This window comes from Podarcis vaucheri (genome assembly GCF_965113315.1).
Source record: "Podarcis vaucheri genome assembly, chromosome: 10".
NCBI classification, from domain to species: domain Eukaryota; kingdom Metazoa; phylum Chordata; class Lepidosauria; order Squamata; family Lacertidae; genus Podarcis; species Podarcis vaucheri.
Window position 1 is genome coordinate 25,592,620 of NC_138748.1, and position 24,835 is coordinate 25,617,454.

At 42.2% G+C, this 24,835-nt stretch overlaps 1 protein-coding gene and 1 long non-coding RNA gene across 4 annotated transcripts in view; one reads left to right on the forward strand and one right to left on the reverse strand.

Annotated features, from left to right (window-relative positions):
- Positions 1 to 17,015, reverse strand: part of SCAF11 (SR-related CTD associated factor 11) — a 28,066-nt gene extending 11,051 nt beyond the window's left edge. For 2 of the 3 annotated variants that reach the window (XM_082239462.1, XM_082239461.1), the window contains exons 1-10: positions 16,630 to 17,013; positions 11,393 to 11,473; positions 9,282 to 9,439; positions 7,318 to 7,395; positions 5,529 to 5,620; positions 4,686 to 4,753; positions 3,544 to 3,596; positions 2,936 to 3,042; positions 1,477 to 1,563; positions 547 to 653 (exon numbers count right to left, since the gene is read on the reverse strand). In XM_082239462.1, coding sequence (XP_082095588.1) covers positions 547 to 653; positions 1,477 to 1,563; positions 2,936 to 3,042; positions 3,544 to 3,596; positions 4,686 to 4,753; positions 5,529 to 5,620; positions 7,318 to 7,395; positions 9,282 to 9,439; positions 11,393 to 11,453 — 811 coding nt within the window. In that variant the 5' untranslated portion in view covers positions 11,454 to 11,473; positions 16,630 to 17,013. Of the gene's footprint in view, positions 1 to 546; positions 654 to 1,476; positions 1,564 to 2,935; positions 3,043 to 3,543; positions 3,597 to 4,685; positions 4,754 to 5,528; positions 5,621 to 7,317; positions 7,396 to 9,281; positions 9,440 to 11,392; positions 11,474 to 16,629 lie in introns of all 3 variants that reach the window. The other variant, XM_082239463.1, reaches the window with a different exon arrangement.
- A 4,507-nt stretch (positions 17,016 to 21,522) lies between these two features.
- LOC309541766 lies at positions 21,523 to 23,926 on the forward strand. Its single transcript, XR_014223907.1, has 2 exons — positions 21,523 to 22,012; positions 22,389 to 23,926. It is a non-coding gene; the product is annotated as an uncharacterized lncRNA (long non-coding RNA).
- Positions 23,927 to 24,835: the final 909 nt, after the last annotated feature.

The window sequence follows — 24,835 nt, forward strand, 5'->3', positions numbered from 1 at the left end:
CACAGATATGTATTCTGTATATTCCTAGTAGGGGAAATGTTTTATGAAGCAGGAATTCTGTTTAAGATAGTAAAATAAACAGAAATCTATACGTCTATTGAAAAGAACTAGATAGCTCAAGTCCCTCTGAACTGCAAGTATCTATTTGTTCAGCAGGATAACCTCAAAAAGACTAGATTTTATAGGCATGCTTAGAATAACTTAATTTAGGATCTGTTCAGCCCTAGCCTATCTGCATGGAAATGTTATAACCTCCAGTGAAATCATTTGTATAACCTGGGGCATGGTAGAGAGAGAAAATAAGAGAAGAAATTAGGGCCTGCACATTCTACCTTAGCCACCTCCCATATTATGTTAAAAAAACCAACTTTACATCTGAACATTCTTTAGACATTTCAAATTATTTTGTGTTTTACTTCGCACCAATGTGACAATTAACTCTTAAAATGTATATTTAAATAGGGAAAATCACATAACATAGTTGGAGGAATTAATGAAAATGTTGCTTTATATGAACTATAAATAAAACTTACAAAAAAAATTTACCAAAGTTTTCCAAAGGCGAAGAACTTCTCAAAAAAAGAGTTCCCACTACAGCAGTGGAAACCAGACAGCAGGTTGTCATCTCTGTTTCACAGCCCATGGAAGGTATTCTGTAAAAGTTAACCCACATAAAAACAAGAGTTACAGGAAGAATCCTACTGGGGGGTGATGGGGAATCACATAAGGCCATATAGAAACATATTGTATCCATTGGATAAATAGTAATGAAAAGCACATGAAGGATTGAGACTCCCTTCTTGGATTTAAAGTTTGTTATCTTGGCCAAAGTCCTTTTGGGCTTAGATAATTTAGACTCCTCTAAAAGGTCTGAAGTGGAATAGGAAAAAAGAAAATGCTTTGGCTTTCCAAAATGAAATCTATATGTATATTACTAGCTTTTTAATCACCTGGATTATGAATTTGCCTGTAAGTATCATTGTCCCAAATTGTTCCTTAATGTTAAGTTTATGCATTACAAATCAAAAAATATAACTAGACTTAAGTGCAAAAACACTCTTATTACTGCATTCCTCTTATTACGAGCAATATGATGATCCTAAGTTTTAAGCATTTTGAATGCAAAACAAGAAACCAGACAAACCCTTTACTTAACTGAGGTTCTAATGATTCAGAATAGCAGACAGAACCAAACTATTATATAGCAAAGCACATTTTAATATAATTATAATTATATATTAAATTTGTTTACCGCCTTTCATCCGAAGATCACAGGGCAGTTCACAACATAAAATATAAGTATTTTATTTTGTGCAGTCATATGTAAATAAAAAACCCACACAATTTCAAATATTATTGAATGTTTATCTTAACCCAGTTGTTATTGTTCTTTAGATATTGTGACTGTAGCTTCACTAGTGACAAAGTGCATTTAAAAACAAAACAAAACAGTTCTTAACCAGTTGGTTGCTTTACCTTGCCATACTAGCTAGTACAGAACATGACAACTCCAGCTCTCTTCTCTTATGCCCGATCATTGTGTCAATTTTGCTGATCTCTATACTGGAACATAAATTTGAAATAAATTTTAGGGCCTTGATGTGCAGCTTAACAAGGTGGCAGATAGATTTAAGATACAAATGTGCACTTATTTCCAGAATGGAAAATGATAATTGACATACATGTACACTTTATATTAATTCTCAATAACGCTTAATAGTCTCACAAAGTGGGTGGGTCAATATTATCCTTATGCAGCAGATGAATGGGTTGAGGTACAGATACTGGTCTCATTCAGATAAAGAAAACTGCAGGAGAGTTGAACAGTACAAGGACAAAGTGATCTATCTGAAGGCTCATGTGCTTCCTTCCTCCAGCCTGCCACCACCCATCTCCTGCTCTGGCATAGCGGTAAGGAAGACTTCAGAAGTTTCTGTTTCCATTTTAAATAAAATGCATCTTGTTGCAATATCTAAACCCCAGACAAAATGGAGTTAATCTAAACCCCAGACAAAATGGAGTTAATCTTAACTATAGTCCATTAAAACAAGCCCATTCATTAAGTCCATTTTAACCATAGTTCATGAAGCTGGCTTGTTTCAAATGACCACAGATAAGATTAACTACTGCTTAGGTCTCAAACACACTGAACTGCAGTCACTCTTAAATCAGAACCTTTCTATCTTGTCCTTGCTGCCACACCGTAAGGGAGGGAAGAGGCAGCATACAACCCCTAGTCTGATATACAATCCAATCCAATGGTTTAGCATTATGACAAAACACAGCCACTGGCTTCCTTAGGTCACCTAAAGTGCTCAAGGGAGATGTAATATTTGAATTGGGTCTCAGCTCATACACAAAGCTGAAACACCACACGACAATGGAGAAGAAGTTACCCACTCATATTCTAAAAACAGCAGATTTGAGGCACACATGCAAGATTTCTTAAAGCTCCAGAACTCATCAAGCTATTTCTTTACAACTTATAGCATATTAGGAGAGGAAGGGCCGTAGCTCAGTGGTAGCGATCATGCTTTACATGTCAAAGGTCCCAGGTTCAATCCCTGGTATCTAGAGACAAGGAAGAACTGCAACCTTGGAGAGACACTACCAATCAGGGTTGACAATGCTGAATGAGATGGAACAAAAGCTCTAACTCACTGTAGGCTCTACGTTCCAAGAAGAACAGATACAAAAGCCATTTAAACCCTACACAGAGACAGACATTCAGATTTTAAAAATTGCTCTAGAATATTTGCAAAGGGCTCAATTACATATTTCTCTTTTTTTGCTGGAGTAGATCCTACTACAGTGGTTTTATATGCGAGGGGGGAAAGTTGATCTAGATCTACCATTTTCCAGGGAAGTCAAATGAGTCATATTAACATTTTACAGTATTACAATAGTCTTTGTGAACAATAGATTCAATACTGACCATTCATTTTGGTAATTAGGAGATTCTCCATTGAAGCTACTATTAGAAGAAAATCTACCACAGAAGTTACTTCTGAGAAATCTGCTTGAGCAGGTTTGTCTTCTGGGCTACAAAATAAAGTTTTAAATGTAAAACACTGTGGTAACCTCTGCATCCAATATTCATAAAATAAAAAAGTGTTCCAGATGTAAGAACATTTGAAAGAAGATTTATATTCTAGTCATATAACTGCAGAAGCCATCTAAACTGCACTGAGACACGGGCAGAAATATATTTATGCAACACATTTCACAAGGTCTTGAAACTCACTTTCACTGCTAGGTCTACAAACTAGGATTGCGTGGCAGGGAAGGACTCAGAAGTAGAGGAGACACTTTGCATTTAGAAAGTCCTTAATTTTTTCCCCCATTGTAATTAAGCACCTCAAACAAATTATCTCGGCACAGACTTTAAAAGGTTAGGTAGCAGGTGATGGGAAAGATCTCTGCCTAAGACTCTGGAGACTCCCAGTTTGTACTGTCATTGCACAAACTTGAGGGAAAGCCGCCTTAAACAAAAATGTATTCAGTAACTTTTAGTCCTTTAAACATAAAAGTAATTGAACAAACCTTATTTTTCTTCATAGAAATAGAACTTTTATCTTCTTCTTTGTTTGAAGAACCTTTATAATGATTAAAAAATGCACAATCTCACTTTAATCTGGTAATCGTTAGCATTAAGGCAATTAGACGTAGATTAAATTTCATTTTAAACGTAAGAATTTCACAAACATTTTACTACTGCAAAAGCCCTTTGGAAGAAAAACACAATCAGATTAGAAAATTACTAGCATATACCCAAGCTAATCGGTGGGACACATAAGATACAGTATTTGTCTATTCTTTATATAATTTCACAACACAGACTACAAACCAGCCAACTATGTAACTATTTCAGTACACCCAGAGGTACATTCAGCTCACACTATTTTCCTGCTGACACATCTCATGTATACAAGATGATGCTAGAATTCTTTAAGCGTTTACAGTGCCACAGGACTCTGTTTTTGTCAAGCCTATCCTGGTTATTTTGCCTAGAATTAGTGACTTGCTACATATCTAAGCACCCCTATGTCTGGACTACTAGTTGACAATTAGGGAGGAATGACTCTTTTCTGATAGGGTCAGCGGAAGAGCTAAGGGCCAACATTAGAAGCACGGTTTGTGGTTAGGAAGCAGAGGCCACTTCCATGCACACCGAAGTACTCTGGAAACATCATATGAAAAGAATGCTCTGGACCACAGAAATTGTTCCCCAAATGCTGGGGGTGTGAGACAGAGCTTCAAAGGAAAAATGCACAGTTTAAATACTTGCTAATACACAATAAGCTATTTGGTTGATTTGTCGCTATTTACTAAGCTCAGACCTTATCAAGTGCGTCTGTGTATATGTGAGCAGGACCTCTTTGTGCATGGAAAGGTTTGCCAATTCTCTTTAAAAGTGCTGTATAGTACACAGTCCCCTCAACACTGGCATACTGGACAAGTGAGCATCAGAACCCCTGAGGTTCTTTTGATTGGAGCCTAGATTTGATTTATTGCAGTTTCCTATCTCCCATAACGTCGCAAGACTTCTCTGCTCTGCTGAAATTGGCTTAGAAACGATTAATTTGATAGAAGCATATCAAATACATCCAAAGCACTAGCAACATGTAGTTTTGAAATTTCAAAGGGAAGCCAAGTTAGTGACACAAAAACAAAAATAAACTTACTGTGTTTTTGGTTCCAGCCTTTACAGGAGATTGCTGTTAAATGCACTTTCCCTGCATTTTCATGTTTTCTGCAAACACATACAAAACAGTTATATGCCGAGCAATTTAGTGTGTGCTAATGATGGACCAAGGTCCCCTAAAGGAATGAACTCTATAAATACCCTAAAGATCTTTAGCATCCAAGATCTAAAGAATGAAACTGCTATGATACTCTGGACACTTAAATGTACAGCAACAAACTGTTGCTTATCTCCAAAGAATATGAAGATTAATCCTGGTAAAGGGTGACAGCAACCTATGCCATCTAATGGCTCCTTTCTCGGCAAATTGTCTTAAATATTGCCTATGTATTTAGGGTCATATCATATTCAACATTAGTCATACAGTGGTGCCTTGCAAGACAAAATTAATCCGTTCCGCGAGTCTCTTTGTCTTGCGGTTTTTTCGTCTTGCGAAGCACGGCTATTAGCGGCTTAGCGGCTAAGAGGCTATTAATGGCTTAGCGGCTTTAAGAAAAAGGAAACAAACTCGCAAGAACTCGCAAGATGTTTCGTCTTGCGAAGCAAGCCCATAGGGAAATTCGTCTTGCGGAACAACTCAAAAAACGGAAAACTCTTTCGTCTAGCGAGTTTTTCGTCTTGCGAGGCATTCGTCTTGCGGGGCACCACTGTACTCTTAAGCCAGCACAAATTAACAAACTTAAATGCAAGTCTTTTGATCTCTATGTGAGTACTCAGAGTATTACTTATTGGTATCATCCTTATCAATCTGAAACACATCTAATCAATGTTTATGAACGAACTAGACATGACATCAAGAGTAAAGGAAAGGTTCATTACTAACCTTGTACAGTTTTTCATATTTGCAGGGCAATACTTGCCCTCATTACAGCTAAGTAGGTCATCTTTTTTGCTTACTTGTTCCTTTATTTGAACCTGTAAGGAATGTTAAAATTAGTACTGCAATTTCCCAAATCATTTTCTCTAATATTTACAACCTAGTGGTTATGTGATTCATCCTACAGCATTATTCACTTAATACACAATATAAAAATGCCAATTCTGATTTATAGCATCACACTGATTTGTTCTAAAGGAACTCTGGGTCAAGACATTCTCATTCTAGGAAAAGAGACAAAGCAGAAGCTTGCTCAATAGCACACACTTGGGTAGAGTTACCAGTAAAAAAACCCCTAAAAATCTGTCTTGGTGTTTTCTGAAAACATAAAAAAGTCCAGTAAAACTTTTCTTATAAGCTACTGGACAATTGAAGAAAAAGAGGAGTTTGGATTTGATATCCCGCTTTATCACTACCCAAAGGAGTCTCAAAGCAGCTAACATTCTCCTTTCCCTTCCTCCCCCACAACAAACACTCTGTGAGGTGAATGGGGCTGAGAGACTTCAGAGAAGTATGACTAGCCCAAGGTCACCCAGCAGCTGCATGTGGAGGAGCCGAGACGCAAACCTGGTTCCCCAGATTACGAATCTACCGCTCTTAACCACTACACCACACTGGCTCTTCATACGGTCCTCATTATTTGCCGCATGAAAGTGTTCCCAAGATATTGATTGAATTATCAGGGTGAAATCTGCTGTTGCCATCCTGCTCAGAAAACAGCTTTTGACCGTGGAGGAATCTGCTAATGTAAGAAGGAAGGGTATTTTTTCCAGTTTCCCATTCACATTGCAGCTGCCCACACCACTATCCACAAAGTTTTAAAGGGTCCCCTAAACTTCTATAACGGATTTTCAGGAGCATAGGGAAATACAGTAGGACAGCAGAGTTTATCATTGTTAGTGATCATCTCTGCTAAATCAAAAGCCATTCTGTGCATGGCATGACAGCCCTGGATTTCACTCCTAATGTCTTCCTAGTTTATCATTTTGGAGCAAATATGATTTTAGCCTTTTATTATTAAATAAACATGGGTCCTAAAATTTAGACATTGTTTACTTCCCAGAAATCATGTATTTGGAAGAATCCTGATAACAACACCTTTATGGGGTTTTAGAGAAGCAGGAGTATGGAGTAAGAGGGAAGCCTAGGTTGAATAAAAAATACTGTATGTTTCTCTTTTTCTCTCCCTCTCCACCTCTTCTGCAAATGGCAGAAGACTCGGGAGAATGGGGTCTTGCTTATGTTTGCAGAAGCAGCTGAAGTATTACACTGCTTTTACCTTCTGCAAAGACAAAACAGAGAGACCAATCTCTCCCCTTGCCCAAATCTGTAATTAATTGAAAAGAGCAACCAGCATCTCCTTTGCAAATGAATCACACTTAAACACTAGAACTTTTTGAGATGTGCTGGGAATTACAGCTTGCCAACAAATAAAATAAGAAATCATTTGAGCGCTAAATGGTATGATTTTACCAACACTGAGAAATAATTGTGAAGTATATAAAAAATGGGTTGGAAATAGACTTCAACTTCCACAAAGAGAAGGACTCCTTCTATCAGGGTTAAATGCTTTAAACAAATGTTTTTTAGTCAAAGTTAGAACATGCCATTAACAGCATCCAACCTGCCTTAGTGACCAAATAATTATTCAGATCTTTGAAGAACAAAAGGCTAATTTATTCTGATGGTAATTTTCTAAACACAAAATATAAATTAAATAAACATTGGAACTTGCCTTTATGCAGTCTTCTAACGCATTAAGTTTATATACAGCTTGGAACTGTTTGCGGTCAACTGGGCATGACGCTCTGGTCTGAAAGAAGATTTTGTTCACATCTCACTATTTTATAACATTAGAAATAGTTTTTTCTCTCTCTCTCTCAAAAAAAGGGAACAACTGTATCGTCTGTCCAGTTTTTGAATCTCTTGATTCAAACCAACCTGCATGCATATTCCTCTGGAATCTGTTATTTTCAATTAACTTAAGATGCCAGATGCTAATTGGCTCAATAAATAAATCAATTAAAGCATTAGTTGATGAATCAGCAAGGGCAAGCTGATCTGTTGGGTTGCAAATCAACAGTAATTTTATTTTTAAGTATATTTTAGAAATAATAGCCATTCCTTCTAGGAACACAAATGTGACACCTGTGTGTGTGCATGCATATTGGTGTGTGGATGGTAAAAGGTGAATAAATGAATTGTTTGGAATTAAATGATGACAACAGAGATATAAAAGGAATTGGGAAAGCAGACATGTTGGATATTTCAGGTGTGTGTGATGGAAATCCTACAGGTGATAAAATAAAGGTGTGATCTTGCACTTTAGATAGATAGCAAGCAACCAGGAAGTCACATGGTGGAGGCAGAGTGGTGCAGTAGTAAAACCCAGGTCTCCAAAGAGTGGTGGAAGCAGGGGAACAATAGAAACTGAATTCGGACTCCATACTGTCCTTACTGCAGCCATATTCATATCATTCCCTCTTGATGAGTGGGAAGGGCCACAGACTGCCACATAGCAGTGACTCGGATCCAGCAACTACGAAGAACTTCTACAACCAACCTACAAGACCCTTCCAGGTACTGACATGCAGACTGACTGCAAGATCTGAGCACTCCTCTCAACCCACCTGGTTCCAGTCACACATTCTGCTCATTAAGCAAGATCAACCTGTGCATAAGTGCAATATCTACTGGCATGGGCTTTGCTTGCCACACTGTTTTTCTACCGTTGAGTCCTGTTGGCTTGTGTCTCTAAAGCAGAGGGACTAAATATTTTATCATGACCACAATTCTGGATAATTAGCTTCAAATACTTGAAGAAATGCCATGAACATAGAAAATAATTACTGACTTTTAGAAACATTTTGTCCTACTGATTAGAGTAGGACATGAAGAGTATGCAATTAAACTCTGGGGTTTATAATATCTGCCACAGCGATAAGTGATCACAGCAATAAAAGATGCCTAGAAAAAGTAGTTCTCCAAAAAGGTTTCTAAGAAGCTGGATAAGCATCAGTTACAATATTGCATATGATGTGTATAAGACTTTAGGTCCTTATGAAGTTCTCTCAATCTGGGTTGTTCATCACAACAAGCAAGATGCTGAAAGCAACAATGTTATATTGCATAAGCATAGCTACACGGGCAAAGAAAGAAGTCTACAGTAACAAAGCACAATATTACAAAGTTGCAAGAAAATAGGTCAGTACTATGGGATCATCATTTAGCAGATTTCCCGGGAAAGCAACAGCAGTAGGAAAGGAGACACAATAATTACCTACAGAGTTTGGGATGACAAATGGACAAACCATTTATCAAGAACTCACAACATTAACTTCCAACAAACAAAGGCCACTATCTAAGCATTTACCAAATGTGGTGATGCAAGTACTTCGCTGAAATGTGAAACGAGTTACATTTGGGCCATAACTCACAAAGAGCTGATTTAGGCATGCCAGCTGGGGTTTTTTGTTTTTTGTTTAATCCTTTAAACATCAAGCCCTTTTGCTATATTATATACTGCTTTTGAAAGTCTCATGTTTCAAAAGCAGGCTGCCATATGCCTTCGAGGTCACTTGAATATGAGGAACTAGTAGTACTGTTCTTTGGCTGCCAAGGAGAAATATTACCCTTTAAAATGATTTTAAGCATTTAAGTAGCCAGCTTACAAGTTTCCCATGAACCACCTATACTTACTTCGGCCCATTTAAGGATGCAGGTCATGCAGAAGATGTGACTGCAGTTTTCAGGAAAACCAACCTCCTGCTCTGCCAGGCAGTTTAGACAGATTGGACACCTGTCATCTTCAGACAGAAAGCGAGAAGAACAGGAGCAGTTTTCTTCATTCTCTTCACCTGTTATAAAATGTAAAAGCTCTGTGAAGTCTGTAGTAGTAATATCCACTTAAATAATATGCCACATCATGCTGATATGCAATTTTGTTCAAACTTGCAGATCTAAAAAGTTGACTCTCAAATCCTTTGTAAGCTGACAGTAAAATGTCTCAATATTGTCAGCTAGGTCTGAAATGCAGTTATCTCATTATGTATGACTGAAGCCAACAAGAATGCAAATGTTGAATTTTGAATATTGTGATCATCATACTGCCCTCTACCCAACATTTCGTCCTTACCAACCACCAGGTCATGAGCAGGTCAGGTCAAGATTTAGGGTGTGTGTGTGTATGCCTTTAGATGTGAATATGAAAACTGCTCCGGCCTACTATTGGTAGTGGCCAACTACAAACCATCCACGACATGGAATTACTGAAGCTTTTAAACAAGTTACTATGACAGCAGTCACTACTGCATATATGTCAATTAGTTTCACAGGTTAATTATAAATCACTGTGGTAACAATGTGATCTACATGCATATAAAATTGTAAGGTGCAATTTTGTACAAATATCTTTTTATTTTTTGTAAATAGCTATCTCAAAACCAGTGCAATAATTTTCCTATGATTAAAATGAAACCTTTTAGGCCTTTTTTCAAGTTTTAAAAAATAAAGTTGACTTTATAATTTCTTAAAACCCTATTAAAATCCAGACCGACTGAAAACTAACAAATGCCAAATAGACAATACCTTTTCCTGGTTAGCCTGCAAGTGTCTAGATAACAATTCACTTGGGACACAATGTATAATATCAAAAATTCATAAACAGTGGTCTTGAGATGATACCACACCTCTACATGGGCATTAAATTCCTGGATGCTTCAGAAACATCCCCTCAAATCAGGGGTAGCAAGCTCACAGGCCAATTCCAGCCCACCCAACAAAGTTACCGCAGGTGGACCCCCAGGTCTGGGAAAGCCATGCCCCTCTTTAGCACTGCAACTTCTCCATCATGGGACTGAGAGGAGAGGTTGAATTTGGGAAAGATTTAAACCTCTACTCGCAGCCCAATCCTGCAATGAAGCAATATCTCAACTACTGAGATGTGAGGGAAAGCTGTGGTGAATCTCCATCCCAGCACTTAGGTAGAGAGGTTTAAACTTCTCACCTAAGCTCAGCACCGCAGTGGAGAAATTGACCTTTCTCAGTGCTGAGCTGAGAGGTTTAAACCTCTCCATGCAGTCTAGCCTTACAGTGAAGAAATTGCCCCACCACAGAACTAGGCTGAGAGGATGGGGAACGAGTGTGCAGTACAGTATATGTATCTATATGTATGATGAGTGCCTCTGTGGGTGGATTCTGTGCAGCTTCATGCATGTCTGCATGGCAAGAGTGTATGTATGCAAGATGTGAACTGCAGGTTAGCCAACTCTGAACACAATCTTCAGGATGAAAAAGGTCAGCCATCCCTGCCTTACACAGTTCTGATCTTCAATGTGTGTCTCTTAGGGCACCAACTCTACAACCCTTTGCATATCAGAAAATAACATACAACACAAGCACTTTGTCAAGGACAGGGGTAAGAACAGCTTAATTTGTCAGATATTGTGAACAAATCAGATGTTAAAAGAGATTCAATGAGTTGTTATTCCAGAATAACAGGCCATGTGGATCAGCCCTTTCAAATGCAAGTTTGCCACATCAACAGGAGTCATCATGTCCTGAAGAACAAAGGACCTCTTACAAACAATTTTCAAATATTCTCCTATTCAGAAGCCCCCTCTGAAGTGACCATGAACTGTGGGCACTATCTCTAATCAGCCAAAAGCAGAAATACCAAAGGATGCTTTACATTTTCTCTATTAGATCTGGAAATGTTGGTGTAGGAAGATGCTAAAAAGAAGTGATATATGTTGTTCCACTTTATTATTATCTTATCTGATTTAGCAGAATATCCAACCAATATTAGCTACCTTCTGTGTCTTCATGCTTTTCATCTTCAGCATTTTGTATACATTGCTTTTTATTCTTCATTTCTGCTTAGGAAATACAACCTGCAAAATATTGATAATGATTATATTCCTCCTAATATGTCACAGATTTCAACCCTACAACTCCAACAGAGGCAGTGTTATAACAAGAATATATATATCACACATTGCTTGAATTTATCATATTTTTAAAATTATTATTTATTAAATTTATATACTGCCCTATACCTGCAAGTCTATATTTCTTGGCCCTCATACATTCAAGGAATTTTATTTTCTTTCCTGCAACTATGATTTCTCAATGCATAGGACCAGGGCATAGTATCTGATACCAGATTGTCTTAAACATACGGTTGCATGCCACCCCAATCTCCGACTGGTATGAGATGCCAGGGGGTTCCAGGCACTCATACAGAGTTTGTGTTTCCTTTAGAATGAGGCACAGTGGAGGCTCTGGTGTCTTTAAAATATTTGGTTTCTTTACATGTATATACAACCTATGCCTACAATGGAGGGGTTCAAAGCCTTAACACCACAAAGGGTCCTGTTTCTCCTATAGCTACAGCCTTGGATTCCAGCAGAAATCAGGCCTTGCTCTCTCTCACTCTGCCTTTCCAGCCTGAAGCTTTTGCATCCAGCTTCTAGCTCACACCACTGCTCTGGCCTTTTGTCTTTCAAATTAACAGACAGTTGAACCCACCCATTTGTCCTCTGGTACAGAGCCACTCCCTTTGCTATCTTAAGGTATAAAGTTAAAGGGACCCCTGTCCGTTAGGTCCAGTCACGGTTGACTCTGGGGTTGCGGCGCTCATCTCACTTTATTGGCTGAGGGAGCCAGCGTACAGCTTCCGGGTCATGTGGCCAGTATGATTAAGCCACTTCTGGCGAACCAGAGCAGCGCACGGAAATGCCGTTTACCTTCCCGCTGGAGTGGTACCTATTTAACTACTTGCACTTTGTACTTTCGAACTGCTAGGTTGGCAGGTGCTGGGACAACAGGAGCTCACCCCGTCGCGGGGATTTGAACCGCCGACCTTCTGATCAGCAAGCCCTAGGCTCTGTGGTTTAACCCACAGCGCCACCCACATCCATAATTAGCGGACCATTACCAAGCTGGCCTGGTTATTCCCCTTCCCCCAAACTCAGAACAGTAGGAATAATCATGAGTACAAGAAAAGAAAAATGGAAACACAGGCCGATTCTCCTTGAGCCAAGTCCAACTTATCTTGGGAGAAAATGCAATGCCTTGTCAGTTTCCCCTTAACAAGAAGTTATTCTAAAACATTTTCAATTTGGGGGTCATCTTTCTAAACTTACCCTACCTTTTTAGAGAACACTCCTAAATTCAACTCTAATCTCTTAAATGATAGGTGGATGTGTAGGTTCACATGCACAATGCTGTTTATCTCATGACTATTCTTGAAGAACTGCAGACTAAGGTAAACTGATTAAGATTTTAGCATCAATACAGGTGCCCTCTCTCTCACTCTTCAACCTGTATGTTTTGACAAGCAAGAACTGGAGCCTGCAATCAATCAATAACAGAATGAATATGAGTTAAGAAGTTGAAACTTCATCCATCAATAAAGGACACCCTACTTCATGACCCACTGCTAAGTATGGCTGATGGGATATGTGGGAGCCTTCTCTGTAGTAACACCCACCATAATAACTTCCTACCATAGGCCACACAGCTAACAATTTTTGATGTTGAAATGCACGCTGAGCATTTTTTAAAGCTTTTTGTTTTAGGGTATAAATGTCTAAAGAAAAAAATGTGTTTCTTCCTGTAGCTGCTTCCTCCAGAGTTCTGATCCAGGTCATGGGGGAAGGGGGAGAGAAAGAATGCTGTTAGAAATAAAAAATCCTACTCATACAAAAGTCAATGAGCATTCCTAAAGCAACTCTAGATTCCAACCAGTATATAAAAAGCAAAATGTTACTTGCTACCGAGTACAAGCAAACTCAGAATGTTCATAGAATCTGGAGGTTGTTTGGATTTTATCCGTTTTCCAGTGCACCTACCTGCTACAATTTACTTTTCTAAGATACTTTAAAAAAAACAACCTATTAATAAGACAAATTTCCTAACAGATTTGCAGCCTTAAGTAAATAGCAAAAGATAAACAAAGATGCAAAAATTTGGCACATTTGAAGGGAAAGAGGGGGTTCCTAATCCCTTATTTTCACTGTAGTGTCAACACATGACAAATTAGCAAGTGAAAAGAAGACAATTAACCCTTTACCAGCCTATCAGTTTTGTCTGCAAATGCTTCTAGATAACTTTAAAATGTTTTCCTCCAGCTAAAGTCAAAAACAAGCAAATGAAGCTGGATAAAGCACTATGCTCTCACACCAACCCATTCTCCTTTGCAATAGTGCCATCAAACTCCCTATTATCTTTTGCTAATATATGTGAATGCTTTGTGTCCATAGAGTGCAGTGGTATGGGAAAGTAAGACCAACTGTGAGACATGTGGATTAAAATGGACACAAGTTTAATGGCTACAGCTTACACAGAGTTGGGCATGACATAGGGCAGGGATATCCATACCGGTCGATCGTGGGGCATCCTGTGATCATGACAGACCCCCCCAAAAAAAATGGGTAGATCACTGCCTTTTTTTAAAAAAAAGTGGGAGTAGATCACAGTTTCTTGGAAGTTGGACATCCCTGGCATAGGGCAAGGACCCAGATTTCTAACATCCTACTTGCTCATTCCTCATTCTGAATGCTGGGGGGAAACCTTAAGCCCAGAAGCAGAGCAGAAGGGGTGGTTCGTCACAAGCCCCGTCCCTTGGGAGAACAGCAAACAGTTTATTGGGAAGAGCTTGCACCTCAGTGTGGTAAAGTAGCAGCCAGATAATGTCACCACCTGGCCACCCTCCTCTCAGGCTCTCACACAATCCTACCCTCCTGTGATAGCATAAAATAGGACAAGCTGGTGGGAAGCCTGGACTTAACCAAGAATACACACATCTTTGCCCTAAGGAATGAAAAGACTAGTTTTTAGTGAAAGAGCCAACTATGAAGTTTAAAAGATTACTGACACTTTTTTCAGAAAAAAAGCCAAACCCCCTATTTCCTACCCATGCATTACTTATGAACGTTTCTTCACAAACTTTCTAAGAATTTAATTACATACTTTCCCTTCCCTTCCCTTCCCTTCCCTTCCCTTCCTGTCCTTGCTTTCCATGAAAACAAAACATACTGCTTAACTGTGGATTTGGTGTACATGGGAGGAGGTGTGTGCTTTTACGCCTTATGAAGTAATTAGATATCTCCTAGCAGTTTATAACCAATGGTTTTCTGGCAATCAACTACTTCAGCATTACGAAAGAGTCCTCAGACACCTTTATAGATATTCAATCCCTCCTGTTTGCTATGCCTTCACAAAGAAAGCAGTTTGTACAATCAAGCATATAGTTAAGAGACAGATATGTGAGACTGCAAAGGAAATTAAGGATCTCTCTCATCTCCAAATTTTGACACTGAATTGCTCCCGAGTGACATGTGCTATGCAACTTTCAGTTACAGAACCCATAACAGGACAGTAGATCAGGCACAGGAAACCTGTGACTGGCCAGGCCCTTCATCTTACCTGTCCCTATAGACACACACCTTCCGCCAGGTCAGCCTCCTCCCTCCTCTCATTTGACTAAAAGGGCTCAATTTTCACCCCTACTGTGGCATGCTAGACAGAGAGCTGAAACCCTAATAAGACAATGATTCATAAATCATAGGTCTTGTTCATATCAATCCTGACATTTCCTTAAAAACTGCTGAGCAGCCAAACATGCAACTGTCCTGTGATTTTCAGAAGAAGGGCAGTATATAAATTTAATAAATAATAACAACAATAGTAATAGCAAGAAAAGCATCAACATTGTTTGTGCATTGGACAATGAAGTTTAAGACATACAGAATCCTTCAGTCTACACACACATCATGTGATCATTTCAGTTCAAAAGAACAGCCTGTGACACACACAAAGATCCATCCCAATAGGCATTTTCATTCATGAATGTGAAGACACCACGACTGTCATTACATACCCAACTACAACAAAGAAGAATTCGGAATATCAAACACAACTTGCATAAAATGTGTCAAGGGATCCTATGATCAGGTCTTGGCTGCTTCAAAACGCTCTCAAAAGGATCCAAAAGAAAATACACAAAAGGTTTGAGAAGCAAACTCCTTGTATTCCAGGAAAGAGAAAGTGAAAGTTTCCTGGTACCTTAAATAAACATCTACCATAGACAACTAAGAGTTAATTCTCACTAGCTTTTTTTTCTTTGCCTTGGCCAGATAGTTCGGGTATCCATAAGGAACCAGTGGCAAACACCTTTCCAACACCTCTTTCAGGTAACAGAATTTAATAGTATTTTCTGTACTTTCCCCTCCCAAGTATTATCTTGCATAGGCAAACTCCGGCCCTCCAGATGTTTGGGACTACAATTCTCATCATCCCTGACCACTGGTCCTGTTAGCTAGGGATCATGGAAATTGTAGTCCCAAACATCTGGAGAGCCGGAGTTTGCCTACGCCTGTTCCATACGCTCGATGCACAAGGCATCTTTCAGTAATCCCACAAACGGCATACACACAAAAGCGGGGGGGGGGGGTCGTTTATCTTCAAAAGCAAATTCAAACGCAAGTGCCAAACTTCTCCTCTCCGGGATCTGCGCGGAGTCCAGAGGCCAAAGATTAACAACTTCTCGCCGTGACCTCCAGCCCGCAAACAAGAGGTGCGTGTGTGAGAGAGAAACTGTTAAACAAAGGACTGCCCGGGACGGGCTGGCTATTCGGCTACGGGGAGAAGCGTCAGCAATGCCTCGCTCCTGGAGGAGAAATTCCTCCTGCGCACCGAGGGGAGCCCTCGGGATTGGCCTCCTCCTCCTCCGGCAGCGAAACTTTCTTTCCCTGCTTGGGGCCCGACCACGGAGCCTCCTCCGCCAGCTTCCAAAGGCTCCTGCCGCCACGATCTGGACCAAGGCGAGGTGCTGCGGGGGGGGGGGGCGGCCTTTTCGCCACCAGGCCCCGCCGAGCCTCGAGGAAATAGGCCGGGGCAGCTTCCGCGAGGGGAAGCGGACGAGGCCTGGCCGTCGGCGCTTTCCTCTTTGTTTCCCTTCCGCTCTCTCTTTCTCCCTCACACACACGCAGCGCCGGCCTCGCCCCTCCTTCCCCGCGAGTCGAACGAAGCCGACTCAACTTACCTGGCGGCGCCTCGGAGCGAGCGGCTTGGACGGAGGAGCAGGTCTCGCGGTCAAGGGGCTCCGGCTACTGCGGAGCCAACATGGAGGCTCTGGGCCTTTCGGCGCCTCCGTGGCGCGCGCGCGCGCGCGAACTCCGCCGGGCTGAGGAAAAGGCCTCGCGCCGCGGCGACAACAGGAGGCGGGAGAGGAGGAAGCAGCAGCAGCAGCAGGCCGCTTCCACAGCGCGTTCTGCTCAGAGCCCGCTTTCCGCCGGTCACATGTCCCTTCGCGGCAACGGTAGACGACGAGGAGGAGCAGCGCGCGCGCACACCTTTCCTCTACTTTCCTCTCCTCACCCTCACTTTCCCTCCCTACCCGTAGAGAGAGAGGAAAAACGCCGCACGGCGGCGCTACCCAATCAGTTCTCTACGCAGAAGGTCGGTAGGTGGGGATTTAAGCGTGACGGGGCTCGCAGGCGCGCGGCGCTTGTCTTGCCAGCGAGACCCAAAGCAAGATCGGTCCCTGCCGCCACCCAGGGGCATTCTGGGAAGGTCCTCCAGCTCCCCAGCAAGGGAGGCAAGAAAGTGAGCAGGCGTGAGGCGCATGCGCAGACGATATGACCATTTCTCTCTCAAAAAAAAGAGCAGGCGCAAACGGGAGCATTACGTAATCCCGAATTAGAGATTTAGTTGAATCGTTTGGGGAAGCGGGCGCTAGTCAGAGAGAGAGAGAGGTTTATGGACTAGCAGCAGAGTTCTTGCTCCGTCATGGTATTGCCTGCGCAGGTGACATAATTTTTTTAAAGTTGCATTGTAGGCTGTTGATGCACGTGGACGCCTCTTGAAGGATTTGACAGTCCTCCCCTCCCACCCTGCCAAACAACAACAACATATCTGGTTTGGGCTCCGAGGCAGTTGTGGCCGTTAACCGTGAGAAACGGGCACACGCGAGACAGTTCACGTGACCGAGACACGTCACGGCGTCACCTCACGCGCGTCCATTCGGAAACAAGCCCCCCTGAGGGGGATGGCTCACCCCCAGATTGTTGTGGGACTCCAGCTGCCATCAGCCCCCAGCATAGGAGCAAACTCCTAGGGGCCGAGGTTCCTTCGCCCCCGCCACCAAAATATTTGAGACTGTTTCCCCCTCCCCAGGTGATATATATTGCCATTCAAATAGTGTGCGTGTGACCAGGCTTTTTATGTGGGGCTGGGCTTACCTTCCCGCCCCCTCCATTTTATTAAAGTTGGCAACCCAGGCAGCCTCCCAGCGGTCACAGGTGATGGGAGTTGTAGTCCAAGGGCATCTGGTAGTTTACCCACCCACCCACAGGTACAGTGGTACCTCGGGTTACATACGCTTCAGGTTACACACTCCGCTAACCCAGAAATAACCCAGAACTTTGCTTCAGGATAAGAACAGAAATCAGGCTCCGGCGACACAGCGGCAGCAGGAGGCCCCATTAGCTAAAGTTAGGTTCTTCAGGTTAAGAACCGTTTCAGGTTAAGAACGGACCTTAACCCAAGGTACCACTGTATAGGATTGCAGCCTTAAGAGGCTGTATGTCAAAGCGTTCAGCTTCTAGGTTGCTGTATTCTGAAGAGCAAAAAAGAGCACACGTTTGCCAACTTTTACTTTTAACTATGGATCACTATATGATGAAAAAGAGGATGTGTCCTGGAAAAAGAGGGTGTACGGCAACCCTGCATGATCTGCCCCTTAACTGGAATGGTGGGAGCAGCCCAATGGCAAAGTGCATGATTTGCATGCGGAAGGTCCCTGGCACCTGAACTTTAAAAGATTAGGTATATATTTTTATTTATTACATTTTTGTACTGCCCTTCATCGGTAGATCTAACGGCAGTTCACAACATAAAAATACAGCAGGTGACATATCTGCCCAGGTTTCTAAACTGAGAGCCAAAGGTTGCCCTGGCAAAGACGTAACCCATGGGTAGGCAAACTAAGGTCCAGGGGCCTGATCCAGCCCAATCGCCTTCTAAATCCGGCCTGTGGACGGTCCGGGAATTGGTGTGTTTTTACATGAGTAGAATGTGTGCTTTCATCTAAAATGCATCTCTGGGTTATTTGTGGGGCATAAGAATTCATTTGTTTCCCCCCCTCCAAAATATAGTCCAGCCCCCCACAAGGTCTGAAGAAGAGTTTGGATTTAATATCCTGCTTTATCACTACCCAAAGGAGTCACAAAGCGGCTAACATTCTCCTTTCCCTTCCTCCCCCACAACAAACACTCTGTGAGGTGAGTGAGGCTGAAAGACTTCAGCGAAGTGTGACTGACCCAAGGTCACCCAGCAGCTGCATGTGGAGGAGCGGAGACGTGAACCTGGTTCACCAGATTACGAGTCTACCGCTCTTAACCACTACACCATACACCGGCCCCCTGCTGAAAAGGTTTGCTGACCCCTGACGTAACCCATGCCTACTATAGATATATATAATCAGGGTGTGATGACTTCGTTTCTCATGCTGGCAGCTGAGGAAGCCAGATTAGCATTGCCGCCTGCATGCAGCTGTACAGGATAAGATGGTGAGATTCTGATTGGTGCAAGGTCATCCAAGGAACTTCACAGCTGAGCTAAAGGATCAGAACCTGCATTTGCAAAACCTAATGCCCTCTGGTAGCCAATAAACCTTGGGAGACCTTGCTTACAAGCTTGCAGTGCCCTCTGTTTCCCCATCCCTTGTCACCACAGAGCCCTCTGCCCCCTGCTGTTGTCCCAGCCTTACAACCTGAGCCTGCCTTTGCACACATCCGCACACAGTCCCCACATGGTCTAAGCCACCTCCTGCCACTGTGTTCCCAACTCCACTGGCTGTGGAGTCCCCCTGGATTTCTATTTGTTTTCTTATCCTAGGTCACTCAGTTTTTGCTACTTTGCTGCTTGTGCTGAGCTGCCCTCCTCGCCCTCAGGCTCGAGTGCTCCCTCTCTTCTGACCTTCTGTGCTCTGCTGGGGTTTGCTTTGTCTTGCAGGGGCTGCCTGAGTTTGGGGTCCCCTGGCTCTGGTCTGGCTTGACTGCACTTCCCATCCTCCTGGGTGATGTGATCCTGCAGCGGGGGCTGCTCCTGCCAAGCGTGTGAGGCTCTGCAACAAGAGTGCTGCAGGGTGACTCCTAGTGGCGTGAGACTGTATTCCCTGTCTCTCACCTTGCCAAAGCATGGCACAAGTTCCCCAGCCCTGTAGCAGAGGGTGCAGGCAGGGAGCCAGGAGTGAAGGCTGTGAGAAGTGATTTCCAGGTGTTGGCATGGCAAGCCATCATAGTTCTCCCTCTCCACCAGGAGAGAAGAGACGGAGCATGTCCACACATCTGCTTGGGGCCTGCAAGTGTTCAGCATCCATTGCTGAAGCCCGGGTGACTGCTTGGGAGTGAAGCTTGGGAAGGAAATGTCAACAGCAGCAGTGTTTGTTCCCGTGCTGAAGAAACAAACTTGCTCAAAAGCTGGTATTTTTTTCACCAAGTGCCCAGTGTTCATGCCCTTCCACAATAGTGCCCCCTCCTGGCGCTCAAAGTCCCCATAAGAAGTGTGTGTGGCACAGTTCCATGCCATGAGAGGCATCATGTGATTTGAGGCTGGCGCATTTGGGTTGATATCCTTCCAGTGCCATCTGTTGATTGGCCATGGGGCTCTGCTGCATGTGGAGAGAAGTCTCATGCCAACATAGGTGTGACTAGACAGTGGGATGGGCCCCCAATTTTCTCACAATGGCCCTAGTCTATTGTTTCCTATGAAGCGGGGCCCTGTACACCATGTCTTTTGATGGTATAGAACGCTGGTCTTCAGCTGGTGCATTGGGGCCCACAAATGGGTCATGACCTGATTCAATGTGGGTCACAACAGGAGTGCTACCAACATCCAGCTATATGGTTAAATGGTAAGAAATGGGTCTCCAAATACATGTTGTGGGTCTGAAAAGATTGAAGATGCTTAGTGCATCTTATATATATGTGGTCTGAAGTGGGTTTGGATGTGGTAGATTGCAGGCTTCTTCCCAGTATGTCCTGCCCCCATCCCAGGTCATCCCTTTTCTGGGATGTGGCAGGTGGATGGACTTCTGTTGATGGCAGAGGGGGATTTCTAAATGAGCTCCCCTCTTCTAGGGTGGGACCTGTGGCACCATGTCCTAAACTCCTTCAGCCCAGCCGATAGGGAGTTTGGATTGCACCCAAACTGATGATGACATTAAATGGCAAACTATGGAGTGGTTTTTGAGAAGACTTCTCATTTAATAAGTCTGTCTAATCTCAGGAGACAGCAGGTTTCTATTTTGCTTTGCGATTTTTTGGGCGGGGTTCTGAATCTGTGGTGTCACTGGATAAATTCTATAGGTTTTCATGGATGTTAATAACTGTTGCTCAGTAGTGCTGGATACATATAGCTGTGGAGCCTTGAGGACAAAAGCACACTCTTATTATTAACAAGCATGAATAATAGCTGTGAAGAAAAAGCTTTCCTGTGTTTAGAACAACAAGGAAACAGGATGTGAAATAATTATCTATGATTTATGTTATATTTATAAACTTGTGGAGGGGAGATGAGATAGTGTTAACTTCTCGGGAGACATCAGTCTCCCAACAAGAATGCAGATTGTCATTCAGGCACTAATCTGTGTCATGTTATTTGTACTGATTGTGCTGTCTCCTTGGGAATAGATGTCCTTGCCCTTCATGCCTTATATAAAATTGTTGTCCACTCAAAACACTTAAGATAAGGCGAATTATAACTGAGCAACCCTATATTTCAATGACAGAATGTGTTTAAGTGAGGCGTGAGTACATATGCACTCATAGCCTATGTCCACTCAGCCCAGGAAGGAAGGGGGAAACACAGTGTCCTGAAAAATCTCAAAACACAAGAATGTATTATTTGGTTTGTTTTATTATGTTATGTTATTTTATTTTATTATTTTATTATTACATTTATATCCCACCCATAGCTGTCAACTTTCCCCCTTTTTAAAGGGAAATTCCCTTATTCCAAATAGGATTCCTCGCAAGAAAAGGGAAAAGTTGACAGCTCTGATCCGACCTCTCACCCAAAGAGCTCCAAGTGGCATACATGGTTCTCCGTCTTCCTGTTTTATCCTCACAACCCTGAGAGGTATGTTAGGCTAAGAGACTGTGACTGGCCCAAGGCTGCGCGTTTGAGTGAAGATTGGAATGCTAGCATCTCCCAAGTCTCAATGCTACACCACACTGGCAACACACCACAAATGGCAATCATGTGTCTGGCATCCATGGAAACAAAGGTGTACGACACAAAGGAAAAACGAGAGTGGCAGGAAGTGCAAAAGGGAAGAGGAAAGGTCTGTGACATAGCATTAATTTTCCTAATGGTAAAATAATTCTAAGTATTAAAGATGTGTTAATTAGCTTCATCTCAGTGTAATCTGGGACGCGGGTGGCGCTGTGGGCTAAAGCCTCAGCGCCTAGGGCTTGCCGATCGAAAGGTCGGCGGTTCGAATCCCCGCGGCGGGGTGCGCTCCCGCTGCTCGGTCCCAGCGCCTGCCAACCTAGCAGTTCGAAAGCACCCCCGGGGGCAAGTAGATAAATAGGTACCGCTTACCAGCGGGAAGGTAAACGGCGTTCAGTGTGCGGCTCTGGCTCGCCAGAGCAGCGTTGTCACGCTGGCCACGTGACCCGGAAGTGTCTCCGGACAGCGCTGGCCCCCGGCCAATAAATGTGAGATGGGCGCACAAACCCCAGAGTCTGGCAAGACTGGCCCGTTTGGGCAGGGGTACCTTTACCTTTACCTTTACAGTGTAATCTGAAAATCTCACAGTCAAATATACCAATCTTAAATAAAGTTGAGACAATGAAAATAATAATAAAATGTCTGTGTACGGTACACACTGGAAAATTTTCTGGCTCCACTGGGATAAAAGAAACACTCAGTACTTTGCTAGTTGGATATATATCCTTATTTAATTGTGATCTCTTGTTCAGTGAAATTTCTTACACTGTAGAATCTTGAAGCTCTGTTGCAGAAATGCTGCCACAAGATGGCAGTACATCACACCATTAATAAGATACGGTACTTTGTATGGGTTTCTCTCTTACAAACCTGTCAAGTGTGAATGACAAACATATTTAAAATTTAGTGAGGGCGTAAGTTTGTGGGTCATGAAATCTTTTTGGCATGGGTTGGACCAACTCATGTGCCAAAACAGTGTCACAAAATATGATACTACACTGAAAGAGGGTTATTCTTGTTTGCAGTCAGAGATACTACGTGTTTAGAAATGGGCTGTAATCAATGTAAGCCAGTTAATGAAACTATTTAGCCAAATTCTGCATTTAAAAGCCAAGGGGAAAACCTAGGCAAAGATTTCAGCAGGCATCAAAAATAGTACACCTAAGCTGCCTGCCTAATATTAATAGACTTATTATCTAAGCTCACTGTAACTGCAAAGAGATTCTTCACACCTTTCTGAAGCTCCAAAATGAGCAGAGCCGGAAATTACATTGATTACTATTTAATGACACAATGCACATCTGGGTATTATATCAGGGCTATTTCTTTAATTTCTACCATATCCTGCTAACTTTAGCTGCTTCCTTTCTGGCATGTCTATGTGTGCATTGTTACAGATATAAAGCCTGCTATATTATTTCACACCGGGGCCATTATTTGAATGAAAAGCTATGCAGGGTAACTATATATATAAAAAAGAGGCAAATCAAGTGATAATTAGCATGACTTCATTTTCCATTGAATGGCAATGTTATTTGGGATGCGGGGGGGGGGGAGACACAAGAGGGTTGGTTAGTGCAGATTCATACAACTTATTTCACACAACCACAAAATGGCCACTGAGGGAGGGGAATTCTACCTAAGGGGTTAAACATACAATGGAATACCCCACAGACTTTGGATGCAATGATGTATTTAAGGCTGTGTATAATTCCCCCTTATGACTGCTTAGTGTGTGTGTTTATGCTGGAGGCGAGGTTTGAATTAGGGAATCTCATTGCCCACAGACTACACCATTTCTGCAAGTAGTCAGATTGTAGCAGTGTCAGGTGGCTACATCACTTTCTCTGGAGCTCTTGTTAGATTAATTGTAAAACAGGAAGTGGAACTCAGATCAGTCATGAAAAAACTTTAAATGAGTTTGGTCCTATTTTCTGATTAATCGTTATGGATATAAGTGAACCTCTAAACTACCGTGTAGCTTCTTATTTACATTTCCCCAAGATAACCTTTGTTTGGCTGATGTGAAAAGAAAGCTTTTCTTTTTGAAAAAATGCCAAGGAGGATGTTGCAATAAAGCAAATAATGTTCCCTGCTTATGTCAATATCTCTGGATCTTATTGCATCAGATGGGAACATGTTGGATTACCTTCTTGGCCCTATGGCATGGGTAAGCAAACTAAGACCCGGGGGTCGGATCCGGCCCAATCGCCTTCTAAATTTGACCCGTGGACGGTCGGATGTTTTTACATGAGTAGAATGTGTCCTTTTATTTAAAATGCACCTCTGGGTTATTTGTGGGGCCTGCCTGGTGTTTTTACATGAGTAGAATGTATGCTTTTATTTAAAATGCATCTCTGGGTTATTTGTGGGGCACAGGAATTTGTTCCTCCCCCCCTCCGATATAGTCCGGCCCCCCACAAGGTCTAAGGGACAGTGGATTGGCCCCCTGCTGAAAAAGTTTGCTGACCCCTGCTATGGTGTCAATGCCAGAAGCATGCCAGTTAATTGCTCACTGAGATCAAAGTCCAACAACAATCAGTTTATCATGTTTCCTGAGAATATTGCTTATTAATTTAAATGAGAGCTGCTGGAAGGTTATCCAAAGAAAATAAACTGCTCCCACTAGTTTGAATGCAGACTAATAGTGTATTCCTATACATATCTGCTCAGAAGTTAGACCCAATGAGTTCAATGGGACTTACTCCCAGATACAGCTGCATAGGATTGTAGCCTAAGGGCCCTTCCAGACAGCATTTTTATTGCTTATGATGCTACTGGACAGTGCCAGTAAGCTACAGTAAGCTACAGATTATGAGGGGCCTCTAAGTAAAACAATTTTCTAAATCAATTTTTACATAATTGCTTAAAAATAAAGGAAACAAGTAAAACAGACTTTAAACCAGTTACAGATAGGTAGCCGTGTTGGTCTGCCATAGTCAAAATAAAAAAATTCCTTCCTGTAGCACCTTAAAGACCAACTAAGTTAGTTCTTGGCATAAGCTTTCGTGTGC